This window comes from Numenius arquata, chromosome 10 (assembly GCF_964106895.1).
Source record: "Numenius arquata chromosome 10, bNumArq3.hap1.1, whole genome shotgun sequence".
NCBI lineage: Eukaryota > Metazoa > Chordata > Aves > Charadriiformes > Scolopacidae > Numenius > Numenius arquata.
Window position 1 is genome coordinate 15,689,409 of NC_133585.1, and position 12,598 is coordinate 15,702,006.

The 12,598-nt window shown below is 38.2% G+C and overlaps 1 protein-coding gene across 1 annotated transcript in view; it reads right to left on the minus strand.

Moving 5' to 3' along the window:
* Positions 1-12,598, minus strand: part of RTKN2 (rhotekin 2) — a 31,535-nt gene that overhangs the window by 2,970 nt on the left and 15,967 nt on the right. The window contains exons 7-10 of the mRNA XM_074154849.1: positions 11,120-11,214; positions 9,459-9,565; positions 8,304-8,435; positions 1,141-1,306 (exon numbers count right to left, since the gene is read on the minus strand). Of these exons, the coding sequence (XP_074010950.1) occupies positions 1,141-1,306; positions 8,304-8,435; positions 9,459-9,565; positions 11,120-11,214 (500 nt within the window). The remainder of the gene's footprint in view (positions 1-1,140; positions 1,307-8,303; positions 8,436-9,458; positions 9,566-11,119; positions 11,215-12,598) is intronic.

Sequence of the window (12,598 nt, forward strand, 5' to 3'; positions counted from 1 at the left end):
ATTGTAAATCAGAGCTAGAAAGGACTAGAAATACAAACTATAATACCTAGTTTCCACAACCTCGATTCACTGATTTTATTGGTGTGGCCTCTGACTAAAGACTGATTTTTCATTAATTGACCTGGTTCTGTTTTCTGACCCGACAAAACTGACTGTCAAGAACCAATTATACCTTGTCGATGACAGCATAATAACTGACAGTTGTTCTCTACTCTTAATAAACCCATTAGTCAAACTACTAAAGCAGACGAAAAAGACAAATTAATCTATATAGTTCTTATAATAAATATTTGGTGTTAAACAAGCAACACAGCATAATACTTCAGTACCGTTTCACTGTTTTACACCAATAAATGACTTTCTTCTCTCATGTAATAACAGTGCTGTTCCAGAGGTTAGCCAAAGGATCAGGGTATCAGTTTATCATCTCATTTATATCATCTGTTACAAAGCCTCAGGTACAGCTTTTACCAGGTTCAAGTAAGCAGCATGTATTTGCACAACTGGAGTGTGGCTAGGTGAGCATATTCCCATGAGACAAGGGGTCCAAAAACCTCAGAATTACCAACAGAATCAAGTAATCCTTGCTGCAACAAACTGCAATTTAATTCATCCATAATACTGCTGAGCAAGGAAATCCCATATACATGTGCCTACTTGCAAGGGGTGGCTGAATCTGCATCCTAGCCAAGGCCCCAGATGAATCCAGCATCCTCACCACTTCCCACTAAGGCTTCCACACCCAAAGGAGAATCTCACAAAACCAACACAGCACTGGTAGGAAGCCCAGGCAGAGGTGGACTCTTCCTGCTACAGTGGAGGAATTGATGATGAGAATTTAGCAGCCCTTAAAAAAAATTATCTAGAATACTGCTAAAAGAGATCAAGCTCTTTTGAGATTGATGGACATATTCTGCTTCTGGTTTCCTGCAAAACCCCAGACAACTTCGGTTTAGTCAAATATTTGCCTTCCAACGGCTTAGACCACCACCCGATATTATCCCAAAGAACATTTTCCTTCTCATCGCTGCAAACAAAGGCTTATGAGGCAATTCCAACTCAAATTGTTCAAAGATCCCTTTGATGTTACTTAACGCCCCATGGTGGAGGGCACGCTGCCAGCACTGCTCGCTTACTTACTCAGATCATAAAAGTGCTGCCAGAAAGCCTCCATCCACTTATGAAGGTCGTCCCTACTGTCAGTAGCAAAAAGTCGCGTCACAGCCTCTCCAGACACAGGGTTGATAACAGAGAAGTTATTAGTTCTTCTTTTGGAGTCCTTATCCACAGCTCGAATTCTGGTTTCCTAGGAACGACAAACTGTGGCCATGAGTCATTGATTCAGCTCCACACTGGCATCACCTTATGGCCAATGATGGTGTAAGGGAGGTATCATTTGGCTTTTTATCTAATCCAGATTAATTTCCAATTAAAAAAAAAAAAGAACCAACTAATTTCAAGAATGGCTTATAAAAATATTTTCTCATAAAACTATAATAATGGCATAAAATATGAAAAATAAGGGAATGGAGCACAATCATCGCAGTTTAGTTCTAAATTACAGAATATACGTTCTGGGTTTCCCCTCCCTCTGCCTTCACCAGCTCATCTCACAGAGCTCATTCTTCTCCACAGTAGTTTGGTGAATAATCTAAAATAACAGCAAGCAGCTCCTTTTCTCTGCACTCTTCAGCTGGACAACCACATTGTTACAGCTACCATTTAGGTCTCCTACTGTACTTCTGAGTGCCATTATTTATGCAATGTATTCTAAACTCATATCTATTTTATGTTCATCTTAGTGAATCAGGACATTCAGGGCTAATACTATAGTGACAGGAAATTTAAAAAGAAACTTATCTAGTCCACATTTAAAGGAACATTTGTAGCAGTTCCCCATACTAGAACAAATTTCCAGCACAAAAAACCATTTTGCTCTAACATTAAAAAATTCTACTTGTCATTTCAAAATAGACATTTTAGTTTTGCCCTAATTAGGGAGAGCTACATAGAAACAATTAAAAATATATGTGAGAAGCACATCACAAGTCTATCAAATTTCTTCAGCTAATGTTAGAAAGGCTCTCAGATTATTCAGCAGCACTGTTACAGCCAAGGTTTCCCCTTCTTTTTGGGGACATAGTTCAACTGTTTTTTATCATCTAAAATAGATCCAGTGGTATTTTCATACTATCTAGTTTCTTTGTTATGGCATTACTACAACAAAAAGAAAAAGCACTTACCCTTAATTGAGTGAATATTTTTTTTCATGTGTAAAATACTGAAAGATTTTAGTAGAAGTCTGATATAACACACAACTGAAAAAATTTCCAGAACGCAACTGGTCAACGTTGCTGCTCATCACAACATGATGAAAAAAATTAAAATAATTAACATTAATTGTATTTACAAGAGTTAAAGCATAAACTCTGGGAGTATCTTTGCGTATAAAATTCAACTTGGCTGAGCAAGAGATGGCCTATTATAACACTGTTCTTAAAAGGACTTTTGGCATACCCAGGAGAGCAGCATAATCCCAAATCTTGGCAGGATGATGAGTTTCGGTGCCAGGAAACCAGCCAGCACCCTACAGCTGGCCAGCCCTGGAGCCTGACAGGACACAAGGCCACCTAACGCACGTGAAGACCACACAGTGCCCTCATGCCACAAAGGTGTCCCCTGGCATGGGGAGTGCCCTAGGTTTTGAAGGAAGCCAACAACTACAGCCAGGGTTGCATTCAAACGTCTCCTGTCCGGATGGACAGAGAATCTGACCACAAAGGTGGCCTTGGGGCATTCCTCAAAATACAGTGGGGACAGATTAACCATGTTCCTTTTCACACAATTCAACCAAATGTCAAACATCTGCTATAGATGTTAAACATACACCTACAGAAATTAAGTTTACACATGGGATCCCATGGGGATAAGCCTACTTCTGATACTCAGAAAAACAAAAATTATTCTACAGAACATTCCCCAGATTTTAAATGCATTACTGAAGTAACCATTTGAAATACCAACAGCTGCTTGTAGCATATCTGATGGATATGCTCATTTAAATTCTTCTGTCTAAAAATAGGAGATGAAGTAATTCATCCATAAGTGCTCTATATCCCATTAACTCAGGTAACCATAGATACCAACAAAAAAATTAAATCAAATAGATTAACATTTGACAGGTAAGAACTTCAAGCATACCGTACACAAGTTTATTTAATGACGCTTGCTGCAGGTTTTATCCCACAACTATGGTATTATTCAAACGAGATAAATCCTAAAGCAACAATCTATATCTGATGCTTAAATATTTAAGGAGTGATACAAGATGCCATTACAGTAATGGGATGATGAATTTACCAAGCTTGGGTGAATTACACTACATGCCCAGTTCTACTTAACAAATAAAAAAGAAAAGAAAAAAAATACACCCAAAACTGCCACCAAACAAAAACCCCAAACATCAGCAAAAAAGCATCTTAAGGTACCATGTTATAATAACGCTCAACTTTACGCAGTCTTACAGACAACTGAACCAGCTCTGCTACAGCTACTGTAAAAAACAAAATTGTAAAGATCAGAATAGGAACACCAGAGTTGAATCTTGAACCAAATGACTCTTTTGGGGAAGCTGAAGCCAGTTTTACGTCCTATATGCAAAAGATTATTTTTTTGAAGGTGGGTAAAGACTAAGAGTGAAAATGTTAGGTTTTTTTTATTTTAAATGCAATGTAAATACAAAGCTTCCTCTATACTTTTCCCCCAAAATCAAAAAATCTCTTTGCCTGGTAATACCTCTCTGGGAAGCTCATCTTTTAAGCTAAAAAGAAACCAAAAACAAGGGGAAAAAAAAAGAAAAAGAGAGAGAGAAGTTTTTTATTGCTGATGTGCAACACTTTCCTGCTAAGTCAATCCTGACACACTGAGGAGCACTGGTTATAAAGATCATTTTAAGACATCAGAACAAATTACAGTTCTTAAGAAAAATACTGAATAAACTATGATCTGGTTCTGTGTACCTATTTTAAGATTAGACAAACCAAATCACATATAACAAAATTCCTTCATATTTTCAGTACCAAAAATATAAACCAAGAAATAACAACACAACATTGGAAACAAAACATACTCTGTTCATGTGTTGGTTTCTGCCATAATGTTAATAATTCCCATGGGGTCTGTTTTAGGCAAGTGAGGAAATATAGTTAAATTTAAAATTATGGCTTTCAAACACCTTAATGTACAAGACCAAATTCACCAGATCAGCTATGAATACTTCCTCATTTCATCTTCATTGTTTTGTGACCACGTATTAACGTAACATCCTTGTGGCCACTAGATGGTAACTATAATGTGTAAGTTTGATACAGAAAAGCAGTATTAGAATTTCTATGGCACTTCAGCTATCTTCAGTGCAACGCAGCAGCTAAAAACCAGAGGAAGGAGATGGCATTACATGACTACCCAGCATTCTGTGGAGCCATTAAGCATAGTTTCCAAACTGCTCCATTTGAGCATGCGTGTTATAAGGTCCACCACGTGGCGTCTGAGTATTATATCTGCTTCCCCTGCCCACATCCACAAGCTCCTTCAAGCAATTGCAGGACTAAATTAGCAATATTAAGGTCCAGATATTTGGAGGCACTTAATCAGTCTATGCCTTCCCAAAATACTTTCACATGTATGAAGGCTTATCTAAGCCAATGAGTTGGACAAAGTCCTTACTACAGAGAACACGGGTGTTTTCAGGGCTGCTCTCGTTTCACCACTGCTGGAGTTCCCTGAGGCACACAGAGAATAATGCTCATATTGATGGCTCCTTCACATGGTCAAGAACTTGTAACGGAGGAGGAGGGGGCCAGTCTTTTTTCAGTGGTGCCCAGTGACAGGACGAGGTAACAGGCACAAACTTGAACACAGGAAGTTCCATCTAAACATAAGGAGAAACTTCTTTGAGGGTTGCAGAGCACTGGAACAGGCTGCCCAGAGAGGTGGTGGAGTCTCCATCTCTGGAGACATTCAAAACCTGCCTGGAGACCACCCTGTGCAACCTGCTCTAAGTGAACCTGCTCTGGCAGGGGGGTTGGACTAGATGATCGCCAGAGGTCCCTTCCAACCCCTATCATTCTGTGATATCCTTCTGCTCGAGTCTGAGGGTGAACTACCTGGTTCTCTAGAAATACTGCATGGTTCCCTTGAAGTTATGCTGCTGTAGCCATCGCTACATTTTCGAACTAATTTCTCTACCTGACCTAGCACAAAACAGATGTTCCAACAAAAACTGTCATTTGAGGTAACAGTCTGCAGAAATGCCAGCTTGATTTTGTCCTTTCACTTCTGCTACACTGTTTAGCAACCAGTCTACGAACCCTGAGCCCGTGGCTGCAAACACTTGTTGTTCCTCATCCTGTTCACCTCAAGAACTAACATGAGCATGGAGATAGCTCTGGGCCTGCTGCACTGTCTGGCACCAGAGCAAAGACTGCACTGGCAAAATAAGCCAGGAAGAAAGTCACGGGTCTATGTTAATTTGAAGCGATGTCCCAGAATACCTCAAGCTTCAGGCATACATGGCACAAAAAAGTTTTACAATGATCAGGACACAATAGAATAGGTATTCCAAACACTGAGCAACCAACATGAACCGCTGGCACATGCACCAATTTGCTAGGCTATCAGGTGTTTTATTATTCATTTTAAACTAAAAAAAAAAAAAACTTCAAAAAATTTCAGGAACTGGCCCATAAGGAGTATTTCTTGTTCAAACTGGATTCCAGCAAATTTTCTTTGCTACAGAAAATATAGTTTCTCTTTCCCTACTTAGTTGTGCAATATAATATGTTATAATCACATTTAGCTGGAACAATAATAGTAGCACTTGCATAATAGGAACTGCAGAACGATTCTTGCTCAACAGCAGTAGCATTGAAGTCATCTGAAGTTGAAGTAATGACTTTGCTGGTCTTAATGGCTTCTTCAAGTCTCGACTCAAAGGGAATGGGAAATAAGGCTATCAGTGTGAATATTTTCCACGGAGTTTCTCATAAATCCAGATGATTTCATTACTTTCCAGAAAGTATCTTTCAATTACATGTAAAGGATCAGCTTCACATTACAAATGAAAATGCCACATATCCAACCAGAGAGATTTGAGTTAGAACGTCTAGAGTTGATGTTCAATCTCTCATTTTGAAATTGCTGTTTCTATAACAACATGTAGCAGACAAGCCCATATGATTAGTTTGCTTTCATTTAATCCATAAGAGAAATTTCATAACAAAAGAATCAAAAAATATCTGCAGGCATTAAGTTATTTTCAAGAGAAACTGTTTAAGTGGTAAAGTATCCAAATATGTTTTAAATTGCAGATTTTTTCTGGTTTTAATTAAAACTAAAGAAGAATTCACAGTCACATTTTCCAGCAGTCTGACATTTTTGTAAAGTGGTATAAGATACATGATTTATGTACCTTCTATATGTTAGCTTTAAGGATACTCTGCAAATGTACGGACAGTCTCCCAGCAAAGGCTTATTAAGCTGCATTTTAGGTTCTAAGAGTATCGGTAACTTGAAGGACCAAAATATGGTTATTTTAAAAGGAAAAGCAAAACTAGGATACAGACCAAAACAGAGACCTCCAAGGAAAGATATGAGCTAGCCTGATACATAACCTTTAAAATTACTGTCACATTTTAGAATATGGGTTTAGAAATTCTAGAATTTATTAAAGTTTACCATTTCTTAACTGATATTGTGAACAGCTGCAAAACAGAATTATGGCAAAGGCTGACTAGTGCAATTAGAAGCAACTGAAGAGGTAGGCAAGTAAACCTGCTTAAATAGATATCACAGTCTTAATATTTATTTAATGTAAATGGGTCAACAAATTGAGGAAAAAATGGCTTTGTTAAGATACAGCACTAGTAGAATGGTGTTTTTAATTAAGGAATCATTTTAAATCTTAGCACATTAAAAAAGAAGTCCTAACACAAACAGGTCATATTGTTATATCTAGTTTAAATGTTTGGTTTATATACAAGCCTCACTGTAGCTGAGCACGCAGTCATATTTTTCAGAAACTTTAAAGCCACCAAAAGCTGACATTGCTGTTGTAAGAGGCAGTTCTTTGTTACTCTGTGTCCCTACACATTCTCAGTCATAGCCTAGCCCCCTTCTTGTACCACACAAGCATTTGTGTGGCCATGAGTGAACCGGGTAAAAGAATTTATTAAAGGGAACCACAGTGGAAGACAACTCTCCTCCTCCCCCAAAAACGAGCTAATTTTAACGCACATCAGTTCCCTTGTCCAATTCATCAGTCAGCTGCCCCAATGCCTGCCCTGGCATAAAGCAGCAGCACAGCAGCCCGAACAAGGGACTGGACGGGAGGAATGCTTCTTTCAGAATTTGCATTGGCACCAAGTGCTCACAGCAGCAGAATCCAGATCGACCTGTGCTTAACACAGTTTCTAAACGTGTCTATTTACTTATGTAAGATGAATCCATCTATATCAATTGCAAATAACATTAAATTCTTCTGCCTGTCCTTATGTGATATCAACTCTTGACTGCACCAAAAAGTTTTTGAAAGCATCTGTTCACTCTAATGCTCACTGTTCTAGAAGATCCTTTCAATAACATTCCTTAATTGAACAATTAAATGATTAATGTTTCTTTAGCCAAATAGTGATATTTTAACTTTACATTTTAAACTCAGTCTTTCCAATCAGGGTATGAAAAGCAGTAGTAATGTCACCTAGAGAACAGAACTTCCAAAGTTATTGAGTCCTGTACAAAACCAGTATTAAGAAAAGCAGCTTATTTTAAGGCACTAAAATATTTTGAACAATTTTCCAGCTCTCCTAATTAAGACTGTGGCCAAATAACACACAACAACAAAAAAGCTTTTGTTAAAATTCCACCTTGCTGAGGATAAAAGTCTACCACAGCATTGCTAAGGGACTGTAAGCAATACATTTCCAAGGACTGTCTTATGAAATTGTCATATAACAACTTACCACTTTTCCTAAAGAAAAACATCCTCTCTCTCACCTCTATGTTAACCAGTCTAATGCAATAGAAGGAACTTATGTCCACAGCTAAGAAATGTAATGTCTTTGCTAAAAAATTCAGCGACTGCAAATTTCACTGAAGCACATCCCACCCACATGCTACCTATAAAGCATTCTGCATACCAGCAGCTTAGAGCCCAAATGCCTGTAGTGATGTCTTAAAACAAAAACAACCTCCCCCAAAACAAGGAAAAAGCCCAAACCAAAAAACCCCAATACAACCAATTTTACCTTGTTGATGGAAACTGTCAGTGCTGGCTCCAGTTTAGCCTCAATTTCTTCTGGCGAGTTATAACACAAGAGCTTGCCACCTCTTAGTACACAATACAGCCTCCTCCAGCTAGTTAGACTTCCTATCATTTGCTAAAGGGAAGAAATAGTCAGAAATTGCCAAACATAAGCTACAAGTTAAGAGCATATTATAAGGTATACACGGATCAGCCCTGCGTGATCAAAACTTAGCCATACTGAATTCTTTCCTAAAACAAAGACTTCCTGTTGTAGAATATTTCAGTCACTGATTTTTGAAATGTTAGCAATACTTTAAATGTCTTTTGGTGTTTTACAGTTTTCACAAATTTATTGCAGTGTGACACTAACAATACAGAATCTGCTGGTTCACACAGAATGAAAACTAGAACTGGTGTCTACTGCAAGAAAGAAATCACCTTTACTAAGTACATTACTTACACAATAAGAGAAATAAAAAGAGTATCTCACTTTGGAAATACACAGTATATTCAACACATGTCAAACAAAGACAGAATTTCCACTTTCTCAAATCAATTTTCTTAACAGCTTTCATGAAAGCATTATAGTTTCACAACCAGTTTAAAGCCTGTAATTCACTCCTGACAAATGACCCAGCCACTCTGGCCCTCTGCTATCACCTTCTCGTTTGCCTAGCTGTGCAATGAACCAAAATAGAGAATTAAACTGACTTCACATGAATCATTTTTGAAGGGATGAGTTTAAATATGGCTCGGTTCACCAGTCAGATTCACCACGCTGTGAGATGAACTCTTGTGCCAGCACAATGAGAGGCATGTACAAGGATGAGAGCCACTGGATTATTAGAACTGCTGCCATCAAGCACCAGCCTAAACCAATTCTGAAACAAAAACTATACTTGATCTTTATGTAACAGCCTAAATAATTTTATTGATAAGCACACCAAGGAAACATCCATTTCTTCATGCTTAGCCACTGAAGATACTATTTGTAAATGCAGCTCTGAGAGAGAATTTTCCCCTTGCTCTAGGTAGAACTGGTGAAAAGTAACAGTCCTCAAGAAACCACTTCAGGTAAAAGCAAACGTTTTAACAATTGACTCTTGGTGACAGCTATTAACAGAGGAGGATGTAAACACAAGCAAGGTTGTCTTACCTGCTGATTAAGAAATCCTGCCATCATATCCCTAGCCATGCAGGAAGGCTGAGCAACTAAACGGCAGCACATGTTTCCATACAGGGGGAGCCAAAAAGAGGATTCCTCTGAGGGAAAAGACCAGGCAAAATAAGGACAAACACTTAGTTCTGAAATTCTGCCTAAAATATAATTTAGCTTTCTACATACCTTTTTTATTTTTAAATGAATGTAAATAAGCATTTTTCTATTTAAAGAAAGAAATTTCATCTAATAGGATTAGACTAAAACTGATTTTTAGTCTTCAGTAAGGTTTTTAATTAAAGAAAAAAAAAAAGATAATTTCCAAAAGAATTTCAAGTGAAAATGGAGATATTGTTCTGCAAGAAAAAGTTGTTCTTACATATAATACAGCTCTAAATCTCATTTCACAGCTAGAAACATTTTGAAAGACAAGTACACTGGCCATCTCATCTAAGACATCTCAGTAGGATCCCTGAGCCCATCCCATCGTGGCACACAGCTACATTTACACGAGCACTTTATTTCTGATTGTTTTGTTAAGGCTTAGAATTTGTATCTACTTCTGCCTTCTGTACTAGAAGAGTATTTAGGATTCCAAGGAGTTTCTAATGAATTGCAATATGCCTCCTCCCTCAGCTCTGCTATGTAATAGGCTCTGTCTTCTGAAATTAGAAGCAGGTAATACAACGTTCCATTGACATGACTCTTAGAGTCATGTTTTAAAAATGCTTGTGATGAAACAAAATATCCTGGTATATCATTTCTCACCAAAGTTATGTAAATTAATGACTTTACAAGGAATTTCAAGAGGAAAGAGTATGAAGTACTAATAAGGAAAGGCTTACAAATATCAGAGATACTCAAAATTATTCATCCAACCCATCAAGAAACAAATACCCTGTAACTCTTCAAATCTGTACTTATTCAGAATTAATGAAGTGTAAAGAATGAAGTTCTCTTTGAGGTCAAGTTTACCCAAATAAAAGATAAATTTCCCGGAAGCTACAGTGAAATACAGCAATAGTCTCATGCCTTAAGTTACCAATTGGAGCGGCTTATGGGAGGGGCTATTCTTTCAGAAAATAATGGACAAAGTATCAAAAACTGTACTGCCACTTAAAACATTATCTTCATTGGCAGCATAATCATAGTCCCTGTGTTAGCATCCAGGTTGAGTGCTGCCTACTCGTGCTGTCCCAGGGCTGAAGTACAGTGACCAGCCCAAATTGCAAGCACACACGGCTTGTGTCCTCTCCTAAATCTGGGCCTGAAATAACCTCGCTGTAACTGGAGCTATTTTTCTACTTTCCTTCTGACTACAGAGGGAAAAGCTGTCCTTCATTCTGATACCCTTCCTTGGTTGTGAGGAAGGGGAACTAATTTGTATATAGCTACAACTCACGTAAGACCGAGATGCAAATGACAGAAGAAACTCCCAAAAGAATTACATTTTCATCTGGACTTGAAATTTTACTCAACTTATAGTTTATTCAGCTGTGTATAGATGCCTGTTTTAGAGCTGTTAAATATTTCATTAAGGTTGTTCTATATTAAGTATCAAGAAAAATAATCTCTTTAAGCTCTTTAGTTTACAAGAGAGAGAAATGCGAAATGTTACTGGTTTTTTATTTCCTTAAATTGGTACCATATGTACTTACCATTTCCTGTAATGGTGAGGTTGTGGGTCCTGAAATTGTCCTCAGCACTCTCCAGCCCCAAAGTGGTATACGCTAGCAAACTGTACTTTGCTCCACTAAGTGTGAAAGAAAAGGCACGTTTAAGACATTTCTGCTTCACGTTGCCCAGGCAGTAATTAAAGGGAATCTGGACATGCCGGAGATAACACACTGGGTACAAGTGAAGGCCAAGGAGCAAGGCAGCACCTGTCAGTGACCACAGATTGACACGCCCCAACATCTTCCCACAGAACTCCCGCATCTCTGGTTTTCCTTGTAAACCAACACTGTCCCACAGTCTGTTCATCTGCTTCCTAGATCCTTATCTCCTGCCTCCACCCTGTGCATAAATCCAGTTCCCTCCCACCCCACAGCTTCCAGGCTGATGCCGCAAGGCCCCATCAGGTGGGCTCTTCCCATAGCCACCTCTTTTGAACCTGCCAGCCAGGAGAGTTCTCCTGTGGCCACTCTCTACAACCTGGGCTCACGCTTACTGCTGAGCCAGCGGCTGCCAAACCCAGGCGTAAAGGCTGTGCTATCCAACCTCTCCGCATCCTGAGGATGCTAAAAGCATCTCTCCTCTAGTCAGACACCAAGTAACTTTTAATAGTTTTACAGTTTTGATTCCAAGACCTAAATCAACTAGATTTGGTAATAGGTTCAACAATTGCTATAGTTAATAGAACAACTGATGACATAAACTTTATCTGAAAACACAGTTTAAAAATTAAAAAGGCTTTATACTGCCCCTCCATGTTGCTCTGCTCTTTTGCTTTGCCTGTGTAGACTACACTTTATGAAACAGTTGCTTATATATATATATATATATATTTTTCAGTAGTATCTACTAGCTTGATTCTTCGCATGCAGAAATCTGTGCAGAAATCCTACAGTCAGTTTTGCAGTATAAAGGACTCTTTCACTTATTATGCTTGCATGTTTCAGAATGTTATATCTTTGGTTTGGATTTTGCCTAGGGAAAAAAAAAAATCACATTTACAATTCAGTACAGCGCATGTGGAATGCAATTCTTGGAATAAACTAGTATAAATTTGGTACATGTTTAACCTTTCCCCCCAAATACTCTTCAGACCAAGTAACAGATTTACAGTCCAGCAAGGCAGTAAGAATTCCACCTGGCTAATAGCAGTTTAAACAAAGTTCACAAGAAAACAAGCCCCTCAAAATCATTAATTACTCTCCGTAACATGATCCAGCATAAGATCCTTAAGATATCTTAAGTACAGCATAAGACAGCTTAGTGGTGTAAAATGTGAGAAGACACTACTGAACTAACATCACTAAAAAATAGTTTTATATCATATTATTTTTCAAATGTTATTTTTCCTAATAGCACAGAGGCAATATATGGTTTTAAAACCTTTGCCTCTGCAGAGGAACAAAGCAGATGCCTACCTAGCTCTAACCTTAATGAAGAGGAGGAGGAACAGAGCCGTCCCT